This window comes from Protopterus annectens, chromosome 7.part0 (genome assembly GCF_019279795.1).
Source record: "Protopterus annectens isolate FY-2018-M chromosome 7.part0, PAN1.0, whole genome shotgun sequence".
NCBI lineage: Eukaryota > Metazoa > Chordata > Ceratodontiformes > Protopteridae > Protopterus > Protopterus annectens.
In genome coordinates, this window is record NC_056739.1 from 281990236 (window position 1) to 282016726 (window position 26491).

The window sequence follows — 26491 nt, forward strand, 5'->3', positions numbered from 1 at the left end:
ACAGTGACAAATGTATACCCCTTTCAATCAGCATTAAAGACACCATTATACTTAACAAAACAGTTGAAATATTTTTAACACACAAAAATCACCAAACCACATACTACAGTAAAAACTGTACGTACCATAATGCATACAACTGCCTAGATGCATTGTTAATTCAACTAACACATGAATATACACATTATGGCCTGGATAACCCTACCAATGGTCACACTTAGACCTAGTTTAAATAAAGCTCCTAAATACACAATCCATTTCCTTTCTTTTTCTGTTAGTATCCTATGTTTACTGATCAACGTTAAATTATCCCCTACTACCTGATCGATACCCAGAAAAATAAAGTGTGCTCCTACATGCATTTGAGTGTGTTTGCACAGGGCACTCCGTACTCTTTTACAATTAATATCACTTATATGTAATGCTATTCTCTGTCGAAAAGATAAAGAGGTCTGCCCCACATAAGCCCCACATTGGCACACCGCCATATAAACCACCCATTCGATACTGCATGTGATCAAGTTTCTAATGTCGTATACCTTGGGTGTATTTATAGACAACCTTACAGTGAACACATTTGTCCACAATATGTACTGCCCATTAATTTACTGGCTTGGTTATCTCTAACTTTTTTGTGATTCTTCTTAAAATTAGCTAAACTTTCACCTTTTGTCTTCCTTCTCCTATAACCAAAGGAACACCGTGAGTCAATTAATGTATCCAAAAACCTATTGGTCTTCAATATGTGCCAGTGTCATTGTATTATGTCTTATTTTAAAGCTGTTGCTTCCAAACTTAGTCATGAACCTGATGACTTGGTTCCCTTTAACCTGTGGCCTTTTGACCCCCATTAATAATTGTTCTCTAGTATAGGAGTCCACCATACTTAGGCCTCTATCAACTTTTCTAGCTTTATAGCCCCTTGCCAAAAATCTAGACATCATCTGTTTGGACTGTGCCTGAAAATCATTGGATTGACTGCATATATGCTTAAGTCTTTTGAACTGGGCTTGAGGGATATTATTAATGTGCTGTGGATGGTTGCTATCTGCCCTTAATAATGAGTTCTTGGTAAATGGCTTCCTATATAGGCTAATGTGTACCATGCCATCATTACCCTTGATAACCATAACATCTAGAAATTCAATTCTTTGCCCTTCCAATTTTCCACTAAAGGAAATACCATATTGATTTTGATTAAAAAAATTGACAAACTGTCGCCACCTAACCACAGTACCCTGCCATATTACACAGCAGTCATCCAGATACCTTTTCCACATCAATAATTCTGATGTAAATTCCTTCTGTTGATAAATCATTTGTACCTCCATAAACCGGTCCGCATATATATGAGAGCAAAAGTTGCTCCCATGGCTGTACCCTTAATCTGCAGGTACCATTCCGACCCATATCTAAAGAAATTATGTTCTAACACCAAACCCAAAAGTTTTAGTAAAAATTCTTGTTCTTCATTTGGATAATAATACGAAACATGAAACCAGTATTGTATGGCAGCTATTCCTCCATGATGAGTAATACTCTTATATAAAGCCTGTGCATCTAATGTGCCCATATAAGCATGGCTAGGAATATAAAGATAATCCATTAGCTGTAAAAACTGGTTTGTATCCTTAATCCTAGCTGACACAAGTTAATAATGGTTTCAGTTTTAACTCCAGATATACTGATAGAGGTTCAATCAAAGACCCTCTACCAGCTACGATGGGTCTTCCTGGTATGGGGGAAATAGACTTGTGGATCTTAGGAACTAAAAAATATTGTGGAGAAGGATCATCTACTGTCAATTGTTGTTGTAGTTCTTTCGTAATAATACCCACCTCTCTAGCTCTTTCCAAAAATTGGTCAATTTCTATTTTAAATCCCATTATTGGATCTATAAGAAGATGGCAATAAGACGTTACTTCAGTCAAATGTCGTTCAATTACTGTTTCATATGGCTCTTTGCCCCAAATCACTATGGCGCCACCTTTGTCCACCATAGTGATAACCAAACGATCATTATTACTCAAAATTTTGCAAAACTTGTTTTTCTTCCCTGGCCATATTGTCCTTAAAGTGCCTAAACACCTTACCCTGATTCAATTGTAAATCTTGTAACACTTGTTCCTCAAATACTTTTACTGCTCCATGGTACGGGGGCTGAAACTCTGATTTCCTAAATATAAATCTATCCTCTGTATCTCTGAACTGAGGTCTATGAGAATAATAGTATTTTAAATTCAACTTCGGACAAAATGCCTTTACATCTTTCACCACTTCAAAATGGGACACAACTATCAGGCACAAAGCCAAGGCCGTTGTTTAACACACGATATTCCAAATCTGAAAATGCATGGTCAGTCAAGTTTACCACCAAATTGTTATCAATATTCTGGGTATCGATGGTCTTGGTGGTGGTGCTGCGGTAGCATTGTCACCTCACAGTAAGACGCTGTCCGGTTCGGTTCTCAGCTAGAGTGTCTTCTGCTTGGAGACATGTGTGAATAGGCGTACCTTCGTTGAAGGTTGTGCATCAGGGCTGGTAACTCAGCACGTAAAAATCAACTACCAATCATTAGCGGACCGGAGTTCCACTGTGGCGATCCCTAACCGGGAAAAGCCAAAAGACACAACAACATTCTGGGTATCGATGGTATTGTCCATCTGTTGTTGACCATTTTGCTGAACATTTCCTCCATTTCTTGAACCAGCATGTTTCCTACCCCCTCTCCTAAAGGGCCCTTACCCTTTTTGGTATTGGAGAACTCAAAACTGTAGATTCTGCCTCCTGCAGTTCTGTATCAGTATTTGAATAACCTGAAGACACGTCAGATATACTAGAGTGGTCAGTACTTCTTCTACTGAGTATAGATCTCTGTCTTTTCCTATTAGATCTCACTTGTCCCTTATGGATTGCCTTCAGTAAATCTTACTGACCTTTTAACTTTCTTCCAAGTGTAAGCCAAATTATTGGCATAGTTCTTGGAATCTCTGAAAATTTTTTAAGTTTCCTATCTGATAATTCCTTCGCCATTTTTTGAACCTCATTTACATAATACGTATATCTTTCATTGTACGTTTGTTCTTGACTATATTTAACCGTGTCTTCATAGGCCTTATTCAACTTTGCAACCATCTCTGTATGCTGCTCGTCATAATACTCAATAAATTAATAAACATACTAGAAGCTATAGACTGAACTTGTCTCCATTTACTAAGAAAATGTTCATTATCAGCCCCAATACCAGGCTCTAAATACACCCTAAGGCCTCGGGGAGCTATATTGGCTGTAACATATGCTTTTAACAATTTTGTGTGCCATACATTGGCTCTGACCTTTTTGGTAATAGCAGTTAACCGGGTGAACTGTGTCTCCAAATTGGTTCTTTCATGACCTTTTATTAATGCATCAGTCCCTCTTCCCACATTAAAAGTTGCCAAAATCATCATTATTAATGGCCAATGTATCCAAAAAAGTTTTTAAATCTTGAGCTTCTACCATCCTTGAATATCTTAAATTACCTTATACTTGCTCCTGAGGTATAACTCAGATAAATGTGCACTAATGTCCAATCTAACTCCAAGTGGAACTATAAAAATTAAACTACTATATGTGATACATTTATTGTGTTATTAATAGACATTGAGACCGCACCAGTGCATCAGCCAAAAAAAAGCTCACTATTTAGTTTGTAAATGAATATGTAGAATCAAAAATATTAGCTCACAGTGCTCACTTAACACTAGTTCATTGAGTATTGCCAGGGCTTTAAACAGAAGCTGAAATAACTATGAATAAATTAAAAAAAAAGACAAAAAGATGATGAATGTGTAGTCAGAGGTATAAATATTGACCTCAATCATCATCTTCTTTTGGCTGCTCCCATTAGGGGTCGCCACAGTAGATCAACTGTTTCAATTTCTTCCTGTCCTCTGCATCTTGCTCCGTCACACCAACCACCTGCATGTCCTCTCTCACCACATCCATAAACCTTATCTTAGGCCTCCATCTTTTCCTGTTACCTGGCAGCTTCATCCTTAGCATCTTTTTCCCAATATACTTGCATCCCTCCTCAGCACATGTCCAAACCAGCGTAATCTTGCCTCTCTGGCTTGTCTCCAAACCTTCCAACCTGGGCTGACCCTCTAATATACTTATTCCTAATCCTGTCCATCCTCATCACACCCCAGTGCAAATCTTAACATCTTCAACTCTGCCACGTCAAGCTCTGACTCCTGCCTTTTTGTCAGTGCCACTGTCTCCAACCCATATAACATAGCTGGTCTCACTACCCTCTTGTAAACCTTCCTTTTCACTCTTACTGGTATTCGTCTGTCACAAATCACTCCTGACACTCTTCTCCACCCACTTCATCCTGCCTGTACTCTATTCTTCACCTCTCTTCCACACTCACCATTACTCTGAACTGTTGATCCCAAGTATTTAAACTCATCCACCTTTGCCACCTCTACTCCCTGCATCCTCACAATTCTTCTATCCTCCCTCTCATTCACAAACACATATTCTGTCTTAGTCCTGCAGACCTTCATTCCTCTCCTCTCTAGAGCATATCTCCACCTCTCCAGGGTCTCCTCCATCTGTTCACTACAGATCACAATGTCATCTGCAAACATCATAGTCCAGGGGGACTCCGGTCTGATCTCGTCTGTCAACCTGTCCATCACCACTGCAAATAAGAAAGGGCTCAGAGCTGATCCTTGATGTAATCCCACCTCCACCTTAAAGGCATCCATCACTCCCACTGCAGACCTCACCGCTGTCACACTACCCTCGTACATATCCTGTACCACTCTTACATACTTCTCTGACACTCCCGACTTACTCATACAATACCACAACTCCTCTCTAGGCACCCTGTCATATGCTTTCTCTAAATCCACAAAGACACAATGCAACTCCTTCTGACCTTTTCTGTACTTCTCCATCAACACTCTCAGAGCAAACAATGCATCTGTAGTGCTCTTTCCTGGCATGAAACCATACTGCTGATAACTAATCATCACCTCCCTTCTTAACCGAGCTTCCACTACTCTTTCCAATCATCATCTCCCTTCTTAACCTAGCTTCCACTACTCTTTCCCATAACTTCATGCTGTGACTGATCAGTTTAATCCCTCTATAGTTACTACAGCACATCACCCTTATTCTTAAAAATAAGGTACCAAAACACTTTCTCCATTCCTCAGGCATCCTCTCACTTTCCAAGATTTTATTAATCTAGTTAAAAACTCCACTGTCATTTCACCTAAACACCTCCATGCTTCCACAGGTATGTCATCTGGACCAACAGCCTTTCTGTTCTTCATAGCTATCCTTACTTCCTCCTTGCTAATCCACTGCACTTCATGATTCACTATCCGCACATCATCCAACCTTCTCTCCCTCTCATTCTCTTCATTCATCAACCCTTCAAAGTACTCTCTCCATCTACTCAACACACTCTCCTCGCTTGGGAGTACGTTTCCCTCATTATCCTTTATCACCTTTACCTGCTGCAAATCTTTACTAGCTAAATATTGACCTCAATAATACTACACTATCAGCTGCTTTTAGCTTCATCTATTTGCCCCCTGTTTATAAGACTTGATGCTGTATATTGGTAATAACGCATCATGCTCACATTTATATATATGTAGCAAAAAATTATACTAAAAATAAAGACTGGGGTTGTTATAACCTTATTTAAATAAGATGAAATTCAAGGTACTGAGAGGTATGAATATTAGCCTCTATTATACTTACAAATATAACAGCTCATTGCTGGATCCGTAAATGATCCATTAAACAAGGCTGTATCCAGTGTATTATGCTGGTACCTCACATATGCATGCACTTTACTGTTATTAAGAAATAAACATTTGTATCCAAATTGTATAAAGGATCCGATCCCAGTACCGGAAACTCGGGCAGAACGGAGAAGATCGTACTTGTTGAATAAAGTCTCCACCAAGCTGTTGCCAACGATTTTATTACACAAAACACTGGGAATTAATTACACCAAGACCATCAAGCAGGAAAGAAGTAGCAAAGTAGTAGTACAACTGCACAAACCACTTGCAAATAAATTCAAACAACTAAAGGTTGAGCGCTTTCATCTGTCAATGACAGATTTCTTCAGAACCATGTGATTGTCTACATCACCAGTTTAAATAACCAACATTTTGGCGCCAACTATTACTAATTAATAATTAACTGCTCATTATTGAACTTGGAAGTTACACTTGGTCATAATATATTTCCGCAACTAAATATTACATATCTTTTTTTTTAAAAATTTTTTACATTACATAAAATGCATAAGGAATATTGTTGTGAATGTCACATTTTTTATATATATATATATATATATATATATATATATATACATATACTACATTATGTGCAAACCTTCCTACTATAAACAAATGTTGTTGTATACACGGTTTTTAGATGACATATTAATTGTGTGGAAGGGTGAAACGGAAAGTATTCAAACTTTTATTAACTATATTAATAATACAACGGAATTCTTAAAATTTACTCATACCGTAGAGAAAAATGGAATAGCTTATCTGGACACCTATATTAGCACTGATGATTATGGGTATATATCTAAATTGTATAGAAAACCCACATTCTCTAACAATTATATTCAGTATGGTAGCTGTCACCCACCTCACATGTTTAAGAATATAGTAAAAGGACAGTGCGTAAGAGCCGCACGGATGTCATCCACTAGAGAAATTATGTCTAAAGAACTTGATACTATACATTTGTTATTTTTAGATAGAGGATATCCTAGTGGCATGTTGACTGATGTGATTAACTATGTTAAATCCCAATGGGGAAAGAAATACAAACCATTATTAGGTAAAGCAGAAATGGATAAACATCCAAAGAATACATTCAACAGACTTGTATGTGTTATTATGTATAACCCCTTCACCAATATTTTTAAGGAAATATTATGTAGAAATTGGTACATTTTTAATCTTGATGAAGACGCTAGGAACACAGTTGGTGATACTCCCAATATTACGTTTAAAACTGGCTGTAATTTAAAAAGATTGATTGAAAGAAACGATAAAACATTTAAGGGGAAACAAAGTAAAACTAAGGGTCCGAAAAAATGTGGTACAAGAAAGCAGTGCCAATATATAAATGAGGATTACAGCATATAATTGGTGAATACCACCCATAGTATATGCAAATTTAAAACTGGAAATTGCAATAGTCACGGAATAGTATATTTAGCGACTTGCATAACATGCAACGCATATTACGTAGGTAAAACAGAAAGAAAATTTAAAACTAGATCTACGAACACACGTATAAGATGAAAAAAGGTGACGAGAAAAATGCTTTAAGCAAACACATCATAGCAAATGGTAAGGATCACCGTTTCAAATTTGCCATATTAGATCAGGTAGTTAGTACTGTGGGGAGTGGTAATTGGAAAGCCAAATAGGGAGCCTTGGAAAGTAGATGGCAGATACTCCTGGATGCTACGATGCATCCAGGAATTAATGAATATATTAGCATGGAACCCTTTTTAATTCTGGGATGTCCATGAGTTTATGGAGATTAGAGTATCCAGTGGTTTCTTAATCATTTTTGCCCTTAGTTAGTAAATTATTTTTCTCACAGTTTGTTATTAGTGTTTACAATTGTTCCACACATATTATACATACTGACAAAATATATATACACACATATATATATATTTTTATATACAATTTTTTGTATATATTTTTATATATATTTTTATAATGTTTACAACTTTTAGAATTTTATGTATGTATTTTAACTATACAGTTATCCATCAGCATAGGTAGGATGGTTTAGGTAGATCTTACTCAGTTGTGTTATATATAGTGTAGTTTAGTAGGATTTTGTATTAGTAATAAGGAAGGTTTGCACATAATGTAGTATATATATATATATATATATATATATATATATATATATATATATATAAAAATGTGACATTCACAACAATATTCCTTATGCATTTTATGTAATGTAAAAAATTAAAAAAAAAAAAAAGATATGTAATATTTAGTTGTGGAAATATATTATGACCAAGTGTAACTTCCAAGTTCAATAATGAGCAGTTAATTATTAATTAGTAATAGTTGGCACCAAAATGTTGGTTATTTAAACTGGTGATGTAGACAATCACATGGTTCTGAAGAAATCTGTCATTGACAGATGAAAGCGCTCAACCTTTAGTTGTTTGAATTTATTTGCAAGTGGTTTGTGCAGTTGTACTACTTCTTTGCTACTTCTTTCCTGCTTGATGGTCTTGGTGTAATTAATTCCCAGTGTTTTGTGTAATAAAATCGTTGGCAACAGCTTGGTGGAGACTTTATTCAACAAGTACGATCTTCTCCGTTCTGCCCGAGTTTCCGGTACTGGGATCGGATCCTTTATACAGTCGCTGTGCTTCTTTTTATGTTCATATTTGTATCCAAATTACTTTTTTGTACTAATCTTACAAACAAATGCAACAATAATGTCTTTACATATTGTCTATATTGTTTTCCGTGCGTCATAAAATGCAATATGGCCTGGTGTTCAACACGACCTGTAAAAAAATAATTAGGGTGCTACAATAAGCCACCTAAAAACAAAGTCATGAAAGCATAATCATTGTCCGAATAGCAAGAGCCACAACTTCTTCACCACCGTTTATTTGTTGGTATAGATCTTATATCGTCGATGGTCTTCACCACCCACAGCTGATATTCATCTCTGCCATAGAAAACAAGTAAATAAGGCCCTTTAGAGTCATTCCAAAGTTAAATGCACTTCACTAAACCCGTGCATTAATTTAATAGACACAAATGGCCTTCAACAACTGTAGCCGATCTTCATCTCTACCACGAACACTATTTATATTCCCGCTGCTATCAAACTGTTGTCAAATGCATGAATAAGAGCAAAAAATACTTGCCACGTATTAATGCACCAATACACTGTCACAGTACATAATTACACAAATGGCGTTCAACTGCTATAGCCGATCTTCATCTCTGCCGTAAAAACTCTGTAGTGTCCCCGCTGCCGTCACACTTTTGTTAAATACAGAAATAAGGACAAAATACACTTGCCCAAATGTTGCTGTACATCAGAACACAAACACAGTACCTGTTTCACCCCTCAAGCCCCTGAAACGCTTGAAGTGTTGCCAAACATACAGTATTTAAGGCACAGGATCCCACTCGAGGCCTCAATAAAAAAAATGATACAACCCTTGCTATCAAAAACGTGAAACATGGAACAAATCTTTCCTTCCCCTTCAGTAAATCAAATGTTCTGACCGATATTACCTCCTTCGGCCGAAAACACAATGTCAGTCCCAATGTCTACATTCAAGCAATAGTCCACAAATAAATTCCTCGTCAGGGATTATGACACCAGCACTCTGTACGCCATATCTTTACTGCCTAGAAACAGGTGCTTGGTGAAATGTGTGCTCGGACCAAATAAACGCCACACTCCACAACATTCAGCACCAACACAAAACAAAGTTAATCTCTGTCCATTTTCAAGCACAAGTTAGACATATGGATAGGAAATGGAAAATTTACCCCAGGACTGCCCCGTACTACTATTAATGGACAGTGGCAGCTTCTAAATGCATTATTCCATGCATGGGTTCCTTCAAATTACTTATGTCATCATCCCAGTTATTCTCATTAGAGGTAATATACAATTATCATGAGATGGTTTAAGGCCAATCTATAACCAAATGGGATACGTTATTCTGCACACAAGCTAGATTTAAAATGGCCTGCAAGGACAACAGGTCTAGTACTTACCTGTGAACCTATGAACCCTCTAAGTGAGGCACTGAGGGCTACTGTGACTCTTTTGGAGTCTGTTTTTACATGTTTTGGTAAAGTCTAGCCACAAAAAGACTGAAAAGATGAGATGCAGTGAGACAGACATTTGGAGATGATCTGTTCTGAGACAAGCCTTCATAGGTTCATAGTTTAGTACTAAGCTAACTGCCCTTGTGAGCCATTTTAAGCCTAGCCAATTATCCCTTGTGAGACTCAAACCCTGAACTTTGGGTTTGTAAGGCAAACACCTTAGCCATTAAGCCACCCTGCCTTCCTTGCCTTTAGCAAAGGCAATTAACAACTGCTGTGACTTATTTTCTTCTTAAATCCTTTAAAAGGTCAGCTCTTATTTGTCTATGTACATCCATGGTAAGATTCTTTCCCATCTCTCTGAGATGGGACAGAACACAGGGAGGTTACTGGCCTGATCCATAGAAATGTCTGTTACCACTTCTGGCCATGAAAAGTAGGATTGGTACAAAGGGTTAACTTGTTGTTGGAGATGATGAGAAGTTGTTTGGCCAGGAGGGCTTGCAGTTTGGATATCTTTCTGGCTGGCACAATGGTTATATGTTCTTAAAAGTCAGGTCAAGTATTTGTGGGGCTGCACCAGCACGTGGCCAGAAGTATCAGGTTTAACGTCTCTAACACAGAGTTGAAGGTCCATGGTGGAGAAAAAGTTTTCTTGGGTGCCTCAGATGTAAAATCCCCTTAAGGAACTAATTCTCCATATCAGTGAGCACAGGGGTTCCCCAAGGATTACACACTGAGACTGCAGCCAAAGTACAGCTACTGATGACTAGTTGGGGTCTAGGCCCTCACTCTGATACAGACAGAATCTTCAATTTTGCAAAGTATGATTGCCTAGTAGTTGGTTTCCTAGTCTTCCTTTAAAAGACAGAAGGCATGTTCTCAGAAAACATGAGTGAAAGGGATAAGAGCTAGATTATCAAAGCTATGAGCTTTAGTGAGTTTAGACTGGGGTGTACAGCTAAGCCTTTCTTTTAGGTCAAGCAATTTGTACACTGATTCAGCAGAAAGAATAATTGTGTAAAATCTTACCATAACAATAGACGTCCTTCTGTTCTCTGTTTAAGTATTCTTAACATGAGGGAGCTCTCCGCTGTAGGCAACCCAATGTCGGCCAGTATACAAAAGTCTTTCACTGAGCATGCGTGGTAGGGTGCTGTCATATGTCGGCCATAAAAGTGATGTACACAAGCATCTACCTCAGAACTGAATGCCCCAGGAAGAAGCCGGCCTAAGGAAGGAAGGGTATAACCATCCAATAAAAGGAACCAAACCACCACGGGGAAGGAGTAAGGGATTGGAATACTGCAACAGAGAAGAGAAGGACATCTTGTCATTATGGTAAGATTTTACACAACTATTGTATGTCCTCCTTACTCATATGTTGCAGTATTCTTAACATGAGGAAGAACATAAAAGCTCATGCAGAGAGGGTGGAGGAAGAGGCAGTAGAGATGTCCAGGAACCCATGGAGTATAGATCTGGAAGATCCTGCTCTGAACCTAGAAATGCCATCCAGTTTGTAATGTTTAGTGAAGGTATGAACAGAAGTCCATGCAGCTGCTTTGAGAATAGTGCTAGTGTCCAGTCCCTTGAAAAGGCCCCTGAGTAGGCTATAGCCCCAGTGGAAAGGGCCCTTTACAGAAGATGGAAGGGTTTTTCCATGTTTCACATAGCAGAAAGATATAGCCTTAGAAATCCAAGTAAAAATGGTCTGCTTGGAAACAGGCAATCTCAGCACCCTGGGATGATGGGAGACAAAAAGTTGGTCTGATTTTCTAATGGCTTTAGCCTTGTCTAAGTAAAATATAAGTTGTCTATGGAGATCCAGGGTGTGCAATACTTTCTCAATAAGACTTTGTGGAGAAGAAAAGAAGGTAGGTAACTAAATGGCTTGGTTGAGTGACAATTCATTGACTACCGTGGGCAAAAAGGATTCATATGCAAGGACACACTATCTTTATGGAAAACTAAAGAGGGTCTGTATTACAAGATTGAATGTTTAGGTGATTGAACACCTAAACATCCAACTTGTACTATCAAAAGCAAAAAAATGGCGAACGGCTGATTTAACGCAGGGAAAGATTGCCCTTGGCCGTTCACCAGATTTTGCCATTTTGTCTACTGTAGAGTGATCTCGGAGTTGGTATACTTGGTTAGGGGTGGTGTGGGGGGCACAGCCCCCCATTTAGTTTGGCTGTAAAATTATTTCTTTATTTTCGTGGCCAATGGACGTCTTTCCCTGCGACGTTCGACATTTTTAGGTTCGATATTACAAGTTCGATGTTTAGGTGTTCGATCACAAACATTCGATCTTGTAATATAGACCCAACTAAAAAGAGGGGGGGGCCATAAGGGTCTGGAACTCAGCCACATCTGGCTGATGTGATAGCTAGGAGAAGCACAGTTTTCCAGAACAATATGGCAAGGACACTGATGATACTGGCTCAAACAGGGGAAGTGTCAGCTTTTCTAGTACAAAATTAAGATCCCAAGGTGGAGGAATAGGTTTCTTGGGAGGTCTAATGTGAAGGACGCCTTTATGAAATTGTTTAGTCTCAAACCTGCTAGCCAGAGGGAGGATAGAGGCAGACAGGCAGAAATAGCTAACATATGGGCCTTCACTGAAGAGTAGGCCAAGGCAGTATTGAGCAATTCACACAAACAGCTTAGAACCGGAGGGATTTCCACTTTTAGTGGGTCCTGATTTCATAAGAGATACCAGATTGAAAATCTCTTCCACTTGGCTAGGTAGGATTTTCTGGTATTGGGTTTCCTGGCCTCCTGCAGAACTCTAAGCATGTCCTTCAAGAACAGGTGTCTCAAAGGAATTAAAACCCCATCACCCACAGAGTCAGCTGAAGGGCAGACAAGTTGGGGTGGATTAGAGTTCCTTTGTCTTGTGTAAGAAGGTCCACCCTGTGAGGTAACTTGGGGTAATTTCCCTTGGCTAAATGCAGGACAAGGGAGAACCAATGCTGTCCTGGACAAAAAAGGGAAGTCACCAGCAAGATTTTTGGTTTGTCCTGCTGAATTCTCAACAGGACTTTCAGAATGATCAGAAGGGAAAGGAATGCATACAAAAACATCCCCTTCCAAGAGAAGGGTAGGGCATCTACCTTCCAAACCAGATGATGAGGGACTCGGACACAAAATTTGTGGAAGTTGTCTGTTCATGGGGGAGGCAAAGAAATCTACATGAGGAATATCCCACTGGTGGACAATATCTAGAAACACATCCCTTTGAAGCATCCATTTGTGGGACTGTGTTACGGACCTATTAAAGGTGTTTGCCATGCAATTTTGTTTGGATGGGATGCACACTGCCTGAAGCATCACCCAATATTTGATTGCCAACTCCCAAACCTGGAGTGCCAGCCTGTGTAACAGGTAGAACTTGGTATCCTCCTGTTTGTTCACATACCAGAGGACCATCATACTGTCTGTAAACACTTTTATAGGTCCTGGGAGAAAGATGATGGACTGTTTTGAAGTGCTAGCAGTAGTGCCCTCATTTCCCTTAGACTGAAGTGCTCCCTTTGTTAAGAGGGGGACCATGTCCCTTGAGATTTCACATTTACAAAAGCTGCCCCCCATCCCACATCCAAAGCATCTGTGAACAGCTGTTGCACTGGATGTAGGGGATGAAAGGGGAGTCCTAGGTTTAGATGCACTTGTTGGATCCACCACTGAAGTTACCTCTTTAGACAGAGGATGAGAGGGATTGGAAAGTCTAGAGGCTGTGAATGCTTCATCAAAACAGACTTTAGAAGCCATTCTATTCTCCTCATGTGAAATTTTTCCAAAGGACGCACTGGGAAAGTGGATGCCATGAATCCCAAAGCCCTGAGAACTCCCTGACTGAAATGTGGTGAAGGGGGTAAAAGGTTTCTGAAACAGGACTGGAGGTCCATTGCCTTTTGAAGAGGGAGAGACCCTCTCATGAGGTTTGTCTGAATCCTGCAACCTAGCAAGGTGTGATCCTGAGAGGGGCAGAACATGGATTTTTTGTAGTTTATGGTGATCGTGGGTAGGTCCTAGACAGAACAGACACTGTAGATGGCTATCCTTATGTGGCATTTGTTTTTTTTTGGATGACATGAACTTTTCCCTTACAAAGTAGTAAAAGAAAAAGATTTCCCCAATGGGGCACTTATCTGAGAATTTGCAGAAAACAGCAAATGGCTTGGCGAACAGACCAACATTCAAGCTGGCTTACTCACTGGCGGCAGACAAGTTCTGAGGTAAATCCCTGCATACATCACTATGGCAGCTGTATGACAGCAGCCTACGTGAGACTTATCACACATCCTACAGTAGTGAAAGACTTTTGTATACTGGCCGAAGGTAGGTCACCTGCAGCAGAAGAGCTCTCATGTTAAGAATACTAAAACAGATGAATAGAAGAATATCAAGCTCTATCCTTACCATAGTCTCTAGAGGGAGAAATACTAATGCATCGACAAAAAGCATGCTAGGAGTAGCATTTCTGGCTTTTTCTCTTACCTTCTGTACTACCAAGAGGGAAATGGAACTGGAAGAAATGCATACAGAAACAGAACTGCCCAGTTTACCAAGAAGACATCTATTGCCCATGTCACTGTGATTGGAGTCCTGGTGCAAACTTCTGTGAGCCAATTGTTTTGTGAGGAGACAAAAGGCCTGTACTGGCACACACTACTTGTGGACCAAATTCAGAAATATATACCTGTTCCAACATAAATTCCTGAAGTTTTGCTTCTGTTCTACTCAACCAGTCTGTCAGATTGCTCTTCAGTAAAGTGATACAAGATGCCCAGAGGGTCAGGCCTGACTCTGGGGCTAAACATAGTGTTTACATGTCAAGACTGCACAAGAGATATGAGAGAGTTGGCCCCGCTTGTTGATGACTACATTGTTGTCATTTTATCCTGGAGAATACACAGGTGACAAATCTATCTGTATGACTTTACAGTTAAAATTACTGCCATCCTTTATGAGCTCTTTCCCAGATCCCTTGGATTCTCAGTTTTCCTGAGTGGTCTCCCAGGCTATGTCTGAAAACAGTGTAATGACTTTCTGTGCGCTCTGACCTAGCTTGAATAGGACCCCCAGGTTAAGGCTCACATCTTGCATTCACCATGAGAGCTCTTTCTTAATACATCGCAGATGCGGCTCTGGAGGGGATGGAAATACTGGCACCATCCATTTCTCACACACCACTGTACTGCCCCCTTGGGGGGGGGGGTACACCATCAGCACTACAGAGGCCATGTACCCAGTGTTCTGGGAGACCTCCCTGGCAATAATCAGATTTTGGTGTGCAGTGTTGGTGAAATATGAATTAAAGAATAACATCATCTCTGAGGGAAAGAACAGTGTGTCTGGAAGACTCTCCTCCAAAACAAGACTTGTTTGGAGAGTATTAAGTAAGATTGCCAAAAACTGCAGAGCTGTCTGTCTAAGGTCAAAGCCTGAATCAGGCAGTCATTAAGCAAGAGTGCATGCAAATGACCTTGGTTTTGTAGAAAGCGTGTCCCTGCATTTGCACATGGGCGGCCATTCTGCACACTTTCTTTCTGTACTGACATTTTTCCAAATTGTTTTGTTAAAAAAAAAAATATGCATTTCCCTTTCTAGACACAACTGGATATTTAGGCACTGTCTCAAAGATCCGTAACTTAACTGGATGAAGGGCTCCAGATAGTTGAAAAGCTTGAGTAATCCTTAACACTCATTTGAAGAAATCCCTCACTACATTGAGGGTGCATCCAAATGAAAAAATCCTCTGTTGGGGAAGCACAGGATAAGTTCTCCTCTCTGTCTCTCTTTCATGCCTAACAGGGGAGGATATCTGTTCCACACAAGCCAGTTCAGTTACCTAAAATTAAAAAAAAAAAAAAAAATTGCTTATTCCTCCTATAGGATGTTTCCCTCTTTCATATTAAAGTAGGGACCTCTGACACAGATGGGCACAGGTGCTTTATGAAAAGCAAAAAATCCTGAGCCAACTTCACTAGGTTTTTGTTAGAGGCCTAGGAGAAGAGAGGAAGGAGGGCCTATCCAGCTCTAACTGATGCAACATGGTGAACTTCTAAGGCTTGTATGTTTTTGGGAGTGGTGGCTCACTATTACAAGTCAGCAGCCATGACAGGTACTAAAAACTTAGGAGTTTTTCAGTGCAGACATCCCTACCATCAGAATCAGGGGAATAACTCTTGCTCTTGGCTATCAGACTACAGTAACAAGTAAAGCGTGATCAAAATCAACTTCTCCTGAAATTCAGTTCAGAAGGCCATCACCTTCATCTGAATGTGGTGACCTCCTGAGGTGCTATGAAAGAGGCATCTGTCTAAGCAGACATTAGATTTAGAGGTTGCAAAATCACCTCTAGGACATGATACTCAAGCCTAAGGTAGCCTTTAGACTTCATGTTATTAGCCTCCAAGCATTCCCTCTCTCCCTGATGCTTCTGTGTTAGACCCATTAAAGAGTAAAATGCCCCTTTTGGAATGGATCTCACAAGACATTTGCACCAGCTGGAAAGGCCACAGAAGTACCTCACAAAGAGGATTACTGGCCTCAAACAAATGCCCTACACTGACCGCCTCAAAAAACTCCAGCTTTACTCCGTAGCATATCGCCTACTCGGAGGTGATCTCTGCCTAACATATAAAGCAATGTCAAACCCAGAGCTGTTGGACATGCTACACAAAGAAATCCCAATCCCTCCGAGCTACACGCTCTAGGGACCTAAACCTTGTCACCACAATAAACGGGACATGCTGGAGGGAGAGATTCCTGTCCCAGGGACTTCCCATACTCTGGAAAAGGCTACCCATCTATGTCAAGCAAAGTTCTTCATTAGCACTCTAAGAAAAATCTTGATGAGTGGATGGGAAATAGGAAATGCACCCCGGGGATCACTTCCATGTCTCTGCTCGACAGTGGCACAGGATAATAACTTTTTTGGATGGCGTAAGCCAGGGAACCTTGTTGGCTAAGCTTACGTAGGCCCTTGGGCCGATAGCCTAGTACCTACCTATGAACCTATAAATTAAGTATCCATAGATGATGTGGCTAATGCCATGATGCCTCAGGACAAAAAACATCCTTTTGAAATAATCTTGGAGAAATTTTGTTCTCTGCTTTATGGTCTTCTGGTTATATTTAGCACAATGAGGACAGAAAGTAATGTTATGCTCCATCCTTAAAATAAAAACTGACACTGAATGCAGACGTTCTGATGTAAATTTGCTTCCTACAGGTAATGCAGTTATTACGTTTAGAAACTAATATCCATCCCTTTTGCATGAAAACTGCTAAACAACGAAGAAACAACAAACCATATAAAATAAGATTTTTCCCTAATGGAGTTCTTATCTATACTCTGGAAACCAAGCCAAACCAAGAGACTAAGGATGCTGAGTACTCTGTGACTTGTAAACCCAGGCCAAACCAACAGACTGCTGATGCTCAGTACTCTCACTGACTTACAAGCATTCTTGCCCTGCAGCAATAAATAACTAAAGATTTGCAGACAGATGTCACACTCATATTACTGACATGCTGACATCAAGGTGGGTGGTGTCCACCCTATCAGGGAGGACCTTCTGCAGCATAAATACCAAGGGTTAACACCACTAAAAAAGAAAAAAATAAGAACCACCTCAGTATGCTTCAAGTCAAGCTCAGCTAAGCTAGTGGATAACAGCTACATGTATGTATGATGCATATGCTCAAGAACCAGTGGCATGTCCACCTGTGTTTGGCTGTTGGTACCTTCTCTGACACCAGAGGGAAAAAAATTTTCCCATTTAGATAAGTATCATTTTCTGGTATTTGGTCTTCTAGAGTAACTCACAATTTGTCCATGTCCTGAGAATACACATGTCAGAGTAATGAAGTTATATCTCCCAAGATGCTAGTTTAAGTGTGGACAGAATGTGATGTACTTGGGGCCCCCTGTTTTGCATCAGAAAGCTCACATGCTGTGACGGAGCAAAGGATTGTCCTTTACCATCTAGAACAGACTGGAGAACCTGCTTTACTGACCAGAAAGGGTACTCATAATAATTTCTGGCCTCTCCTCCTTCAGCTTTTGAACTACACTGGGGAACAAGGGTACTGAAGGAACCAGAGAGGAACAGACCTGCCCAGTTAAGTGAAAGGGAAGGAATCCATTTCTCGAACCTAATTCGTCTTTGGTTCTGCATCATAATTTCCTTTGCTGTCTGTTGCATAGAGAAACAAACACCTAACTCTGAAAACCTCCATGTAAGGTCCAGGAAGGCTTCCCTAACATCCACTTATATGGATTCCCAGAGGTCCTGCTCAATTGATTGGTCAAGGAGTTCACCACCACTACTGGCAAATAAATAGCTTTCAGGAGCATACTTGACAGATCGTCTCTTCCAAGACTACATGACTAGCCTGCAGAGGTGACAAGTGTATGTTCCCCCATTTGTTCATGTACCACTTAACTATGGTATGGTTTCTGAAGGCATTTGCTCACCCAGTTTCTAGACTCTGGAAGGCTATGAGGGCTTGAATAACAGCCACCATTTATTAAATGCAATATATTAATTTTCTCCCCCCGGGACTCCAGGTACCTTGTGCATAAGGTCCATGGCACTAGCAACCCAGGCTTTTGTCCACGTCTGTGGTCACAGAAAGGTTGGGGTTATGCTGAAGGACATGCCATCATTCCTCTGCAAATGCTGCATCCACCATTCCAGTTCACTTCTGACAGGGCTGGACTAGTATTATGCATAGTTAGCAAATAATGTTATTGTGGCATAAACCTGCAAACATGCCAATTATAGACCTTATAACACTACAATTTAACTCAAACTATTAGTACTGGTTTTTGGACAGAATACAAGTCCTTCTGCAGACATCAATAATCAAATGCAGCTACAATCCATTTAAAACAGAAACTTGTCACTTGATCATTGCACTTAGAATCAAAGTCCTAGAAAAAAATGATTGATTATTTGCAAGCTTATTTTATTTAGTATTTATACACAAGAGTTTTTCACTATGCATAACAAGGATTCAACAACATCATCATCAGCCCCCATTTTTTCTACATGGAGTCAGGGTATTGTGTTAACTGTCGCCAACTCTCTTGATTCAGTGCCACACTCCTTCCTTCAACACTCATGCCTGACTGTCACAGATCTTCTTTCAAGCAGTCCATCCACCTCTTTGCTGGATGTCCTCGTTTCCTCTTACCTTCTTCCTGTCTGTCCCAAATCTTCCTCACTAGATTGTCCTCTGCTTTTCTGCATGTGTCCAAACCACTGTATTCTATTCTTTTGAATCTTTTCTGCAATTGGAGTTACCTTGGCTTCTGCTCTTATATCCTCATTTCTTCATTTGTCCCACAGTGTGCATCCTACCACCCTTCTCAGGCACTTTATTTCTATCACTTCTAGCTTCTTCATCTGCTCTGCCTTTACTGTCCAGGTTTCTGTACCATACAGTAGTACTGGTTGCACCACTGTCTTGTACACCTTACTTTTCAGCTTCTTTGGCATTCTTCTGGCATAGACTACACCAGACACTATGCCAGTTGGCTGCAGCCCCTCTCATTCTAGCTTTGACCTCTTCAGACTTTCCTTCTCCTTAACCACCCCTACCAGATACTTGAAGCTGTTTACCTGTTCCACTACCTTCCTTTCTATCTCTTCTCAGCTTCTTCTGATTTCCCCAATTTGCTGCCAATACCACTGTCTTATCTGTACTTAGTTTCATCCCATGTTCCTTCAGTTTTGCATTCCATTCTCCTATCCTTTGCTGAAGTTCTAGCTCAGAGTCTGCCTGTAATGCCACATCGTCCGCATATAGCAACTTTGTTGATCTGCCCCCTCCAACCTGTTTGCTAATGTAGTCCATCACCAGTATGAACAGCAGTGGGCTCAGAGTTGATCCCTGGTGTACACCCACTCTCACTGGGAACCCCTCTGTGAAGCCACACACTGTTCGTGCTTGAGTCATTGGGTCCTTGTACATAGCCTGCTCTAATTCCACCAATGTTTCTGTGAGTTCAAACCACCATAGTACTGCCCAGATCAGCTTTCTTGAGACCTTGTCATATGCTTTCTCCAAATCTAGGAATGCCCAGTTGGACTCTCTCCTCATCTCTAGCTTCTTGTCAAGTGCCTCTCTCACTGCAAACATCAGGTCAATTGTGCTGCATCCTGGTCTGAATCTGAACTGCTCATTTCCCATCTTACATTCTACTACTCTGCATATCTGTTTATCAATCACCCCCTCCAGAACTTTCATGCAATGTGATTGGAGTTTGATGCCACTATACTGCCCACAGTTGTGGATATCTCCTTTGTTCTTGTACACTGTCATGAGTATGCTTATTCTCCATTCATCTGGGATACACCTTTCTCCCCACACTGCTATGAGTACCCTCAGGATCGATTTCTCCTCCATCTCACCCAGCATCTTTATCATATCTGCTGTGACCTCATCTGAGCCTGCTGCTTCCCTGACTTCATTTTCCTTAGTGCTATTCTTACTTCTTCTAGAGTGGGCTCCTCTTCGTCTCTCATCATAGGCTGATTCTGGGGCAGTACAGCTTCTGTGGTGTTGTCTTCAATCAAAAGCTGCTGGAAATACTTCTATCTGCCTTTGATGTCCTGTGGACTGGTGAGGAGGCTGTTGCTGGCATCCCTTATGAAGGCTGTCTTGACTGTCCATCTTCTTTATCTGTCTTTGCCTTGCAACCTGATATAGTTTCTTTGTGCCACTTAGCGAGTCACTAGTGCCTCCGATGCCCTATTCTTTGCTATTGCAACGTCTTTCTTAGCTTCTTTATTAAACAACCAGTAGTCCTTCCTAGCCTGGTCAGTTTTTTCTATCTCCCACTTCTTCCTGCACTACTTTCTTTTGATGATTTCCTGGATTTCCACATTCCACCACCAGCTTTCCTTATGTACTTTATCTCCATACCTGGCTTGACCACATATCTTTTCTGTAGTCTTAACACATGCTGTTTTAGGCGCTGCCATTCTTGTTCAACTCCACCTATTTCCTCCTCTTCTTGGGGTGCTAGAGCCCCTGAGTAATTCCTTGCACTGTTGTACTTTCTCTCCAGTCAACTTCCAGGTCTTCAGCCTGGTCTCTGTTGACCTTAGAGCCTTCTGACCACTGCTTGCAGCCGATTGTGGCAACCAGTGGTTTATGCTGTGGGCCAACTGTTTCACTGGGGATGACTTTGCAATCATGGATTCTACCCCACTGCCTTTTCCTTGCTAGGAGGACATCTACCCGAGTTGCATGATGGCTACTCTTATGTGATCTTGTGACTCTCTTTCTGAACCATGTGTTGGCTACTATCGAGCCATTTGCCAGAAGTCTAGAATGGCTTCTACTACTTTATTCCTGTTGCCCCACCCATGTGGACCCAGGCAATCCTCATATCCTGTAATGTCTGTCCCGATATGTGCATTCAAGTCACCAATTATCAACACCAATTCAAGTTGGCCTGCTTTATCTAGTAGGCACTGAAACTGCTGTCTGAATGCACTTTTTTCCTCACTATCACAACTCTGCTGTGGGGCATAGGGCAGTATTCATAATCTCAGCCTATCATTACACTGGAGTTTGAGTGCCAGGAGTCTGTCATTAATTCTGATATCCCTCACTGCCTTCTGAAGCTGCTAGCTCACCACAATTCCTACACCATTTCTAGCCAGTCCCCCCTCCTGAGCAGTAGAGTCTGGATCCCATACCAAGTAACTTTGCTGCACTGCCTTTCCATCTTGTCTTTTGGATACATAGGATGCCCAGTCTCCTCTGTATCATCATGTCATCCACTTCCAAGCTGCGTCCTGTCAGTGAACCTACATTAAGCATAGCAATTCTCAGTTCATGTTTGGCAGGTTGGTTGGTTTTACATCCAGCTTTCACTCAACAAAGCTATCCCAGGTAGCTCAGGCTGGGCAACTAGACACCTTCCACCCAGCAGCTTATTGACCCAAGGCTGCTGGGCTTTATGGCGGGCACACAATGGCCAATAGGGGCACATATACCCCTCCCACCATTAGCAAGGGTCCCTGCCGTAGGTTAGAGTAGGCCAAGTCCTCAACCCATTTATCACCGGTAACTACCCATACCCATTTTGGCGACATTAGTCAACATGACCAAATCACCTAGAGCCATACTTTACACTGTCGAGTGGCTAGCCACGGTATGCAGTCTGTGATCAGTGTTCTCCTATCTTGAGGATACTGCACACCACAGTAGATGCCCCTAGCAGTTGGTCTGTACAACTCTTCCTCCTATAGGGCACCATGTAGAGTCTATGCTGCTGCCCACAACTCCATACATTGGTGAGTTTGAGATGGAAATACTCAGCATATTTTTTTTCAGACATGGGAGAAACCCCACGGAGACACAGGGAGAACGTGCAAACTCCAAACAGGCATTGGTCAGAGGTCAGGATCGAACCTTGTACCTTATGCATGGAAGGCAAAGACCTTAACCATAATGCCAACTGGTCTGGATTCAACACTTGCTCTCAAAAACACTACAAATAGTATGGTGCACACCAAAGACTAACCCTGTCCTAAGTATTCTCAAAAAACATTGCAGTTTCCTCATGCACACTCTTACCAAGGGAATCATCAGAATGGTGAAGATCATAAGGCAAAGTATGCTCAGGAATTGCCTGGCCTTTACTGCTGACTTTTCTGATATGCAATGCAAGAAGGCAGTCAGGGATTCTGCCTTCACTTGTGGTAGATGAGCTTTGTTTGTATCTGTATTCACTACTGCCTCCAAGACGACTACATTTTTCATTGACAAACAAGCCCAGTTTGCTGAGGCAATCCAAGGTATACTGCGTCTCCACCTGAGTCGGTAACTATAATCACATAATTGTCTAAGTATGAGTAAATTACACATGACTTTTGATCCTGCAGTGAGTGATCACTGTGGCCAGACATTTTGCAAAGGACACTAGAGGTAGTAGCTAAAGAAGAGGAAGTAAATTGAAAATGATGGGCCCCACCACAAACTTTAAACACTGCCTGTGTTCTTTGAAAATGGAATATAGAGGTAGGCCTCTGAGGTCTAGTGTTACTAGAAGAAAGTGAGGATCCTAAGAGTGGTAATGAACGCCTGCAAAGCTAAAATCTTTAAATTTGGAATTTTCAGAAACTTGTTTAGTCTTGATAAGTCTACTGATGGTCTCCAAGATCAGATTTTCCTGGGTATGAGGAACAGCCTTAAATAGACTCATTTTGTCCTCTAACCAGAGGGTACAAGTTCTGCAATTCCTTATGTAACCATCACTGCTATAAGGGGTCAGAGGGGTTTCTGGTCTTTTGAAATGGGAGGCAGGCCACTTTTTTGTGGTCTGACCTTTTCCAGAGGGTACAAGCTTCAGTTTCCAATCTGTAGAACCCAATGGTTTGTAATGATGTCTAGCTAAATGCTGCTAACAGCAGACCAAATTGCAACCTATCTCTGGGCAAGGTAAGGGAGAGAGGAATGAAGGTGACAGGCCAGAAGGGATTTCTGGGGGACTGGGAAGGAGATGACTAAAACAGACATAGCTGCCTCCTGCTGGGGGTTTGGTTCTATCCCCTCCATGCCTCCCCCTCTATCCTCTTGTGGTAATTTTCTCTTCCGAGTGAATTTCTTACCCTTTCGCAGTTTTTTTTTTTACGGTCTTGTCTCCAGCAGTACAGGCCTTGCTTAGAGGGTTAGTTTCTTTGTACTTTGGAAGGGAGTCATTTGCATTTGTCCTCCAATGTTTTCAAAATGCAGTAGGAAGACAGCCTGAACAGCAAAGCCTTATCCAAGGGAGAGGGCATTAATGAGTTGCACCTTCACGTCTTCAAAGGGATAGGGACGGAGTCCTCAGTCAAGAATGTCTTCTAATGACAGACTCCACAACAGTATCCCTTGATGCTGCATCCATACCATAATTCACACATTTTAAATGTATGTTTTCCCAACAGTAAAGCAGTCTGTATTTTGTTGGGAACAGAAACCCTCATGTTTTTATCCTGCAATCCCCAACAGTTGCTATAGGACATCTTCCTGGCATTAAAAACATGGTTCTGGCAATTCAGGGTCCCAAAGGCCAGGCATGCTGTAATATACACCATTTCCAAACCTGTCAAGCAATTTGCCTTCCTTATCATTTGAAGGAGTACAGAATCCAGAGCTATTTTAGCTCTTAGCAGACGTCAGTGACACTGGGTCTGCTACAGATTTAAAAACGTACGAGGACCATGCAACATATACAAGGAAGCAGGTCTCTTCAAGCAGCAGGATGGGAGTCTGGCTCCACAGAAGCATCTTCAAACATACATACAGACAGGTTCTTGAACTGGAATAGTACCTCTTGGTTTGGGAGGGCCCACTGCAAGAAGTCCATGTATGTCTTCTGAGAAGCAGATGCCACTTGAGATTGCCACTGGAAATGGTCCCTCATGAGAGCAAGGGTATCCCCCAAATGACAGGTCCTCTGAATATGTGACCAGTGTGTCCTCACTGTTTCATCACAGGCAAGAGGGGAGGACATCTGTGACTTCTAGTCCAGCTCCTCCTCCTTAGACACAGTAAAGTCACAGTCTCAAACAGGACACACCTCCCTCTTCCTTTGGGTGGAGGGACTCCTGATAAAGGGCTGTTCTTAATCAGGCTGCAGGCTATTCAGTAACTGGAAGAAACCCCGAGACAATTTAGCACAACCCATAGTGACAATAGGCACACTAATAGGTAGCTAACCAGGCTTGACCCAGGGGCCCAAGTCTCATGTATCTGGGTCTTGGAAGGACAGGAGTTAAACAAAGATTTGTGAACCCAATGTGGAACTGTCCATGGTGCCAGATTTGATTAATGGCTCCAACACAGGAGGAGTTGGAGGAGGCAGCAAGGAGCAAGAGGAATGAAAGGGCTTGACTGCCTCACCTTTCTGGTTGGGTGCATGGTCGGGGAGGGGTCGAGTGAGATTCGAGCACATAGGAATTGTATGATCTCCCTGCTGGAAACTACTCCCCATGCTTCATGGTTGGTGGATGAAGCTGTTGCTGGCAACATCCTTTACAGAAGTGAGGCATGCAAGTACAGACAGCCCACTGCACACCCACTTCATTTGCCCAGACAGTAATGCACAGAGAAGTAAGGCCAAAAACAAAGCACACCTCAAGCCACCCCTGATGGTTACTTAAAAGATGGCTTCGCACCCTACTCTTGGACTTGTTGATGTAGAAACATTTCAAGAATTTATAATTTCAGTACAGTTTTTGTGAAATGGGATTCAGCAATTTGTGATTCAGTTTTTCCTAGTGGGCCCTGTACTTTCATTATAGAAAAAGCATAATATAGAAGGACAGTGGAAGCAGAACTTTTACAATGTATGACTATCACATTACTTTATCTACATCTCAGTCAGTCCAACATGCATACCTTGGAAAGGCTCCTTGGTCTTCTCTCAGGGCGCCTGTAATATCTCTCTGTTTTAGCCTCATGTTCATCAGCACTCTATTATAAAAAAATAAATAAATAATCCATTTATAACAGAGAAATGAACTTTAATGAATACACACACCACTGACATTTACTCACAGTACTGGCAAGTAAAAAAAAGATTAAAAGTAAACCAGATTTCTAGCCACATTAAAGATGAAAGGGTCAGCAGCTCATTACAGTGCCTGTCAAATGGATTTTCTCAAAAATTCAGATACAGATAAACTGTGGAAGAAATAACCTCCACAAAGGTGCACTTCTTCCAAGGTAGGAGGGAAGGATTTGGACTAGCAGTAGTTTAGAGGACTGGCATCTCCATTACTTTTGATGATTTGAAGATGAGGATTAGGCACATTACTTTTCAGTATGTAAGCACAGATGTAAAGTATAGATATAACACCTAAGAAACAGTGGTATAGGTGACCTTGTATCCCTAGATCTACACCAGTTTGGCTTTTCAAAAGGTGTACCATGCCTACACAACCTAGCTGCGTTTTTCTAAAAAAGTTAGAGACCAGTGATAAGGAGTATACAGTCCACGTAGCCAAGTGGCCATTAACAAGGCCATTGATCCTATCCCTTATGTTGGGCTTATTAACAAACTCTCCCAACTCAAGATCAATCCATACAAGGTTCACTGGATAATAACTAGCTATCTGACAGAACCTAGACTGTTAAGGTCAGGGGTGTTTTCTCTAGACAGAAAAGTATCACCAGTGGTGTCCCATGAGCATCCTCTTCTCTAGGATAAAAGTGGACATACCAGAGACTTGGGTGCCTTTGCTGACAAGATTCTCCTTTGATCACCACATCTATGTGGTGGCTAGAAAATACTTACCTTGCAAAAAATTATGAACCAAACAAATGCACATTGGAAACTAATCCACATGAAAAAGTACAGTTTTGTACCTACCATAAATGTAGATGTTCGAGGATCTACATTGCTGCAGTCATGACCTGTGGGTAGTCCGCTGTCCTCGGTCAGCCCGAATACCAAAGGGCTAGGCTGGTGTCGGTCATTGTCGCTTAGAGCTGACGTCAGTACGCAGTAGTACTTAAGCGCATGACCGACGCCATATCCTCAGTCTTTCTTGCCCCAGATGTCAGAAGGCCTAAAAGGAAAGGCCAA

At 41.2% G+C, this 26491-nt stretch overlaps 1 protein-coding gene across 1 annotated transcript in view; it reads right to left on the reverse strand.

Moving 5' to 3' along the window:
* The window catches only part of LOC122805950 (ankyrin repeat domain-containing protein 11-like), a 297653-nt gene that overhangs the window by 245273 nt on the left and 25889 nt on the right, over positions 1 to 26491 (reverse strand). Inside the window, exon 3 of the mRNA XM_044076194.1 lies at positions 25303 to 25377. Within this exon, the coding sequence (XP_043932129.1) occupies positions 25303 to 25377 (75 nt within the window). The remainder of the gene's footprint in view (positions 1 to 25302; positions 25378 to 26491) is intronic.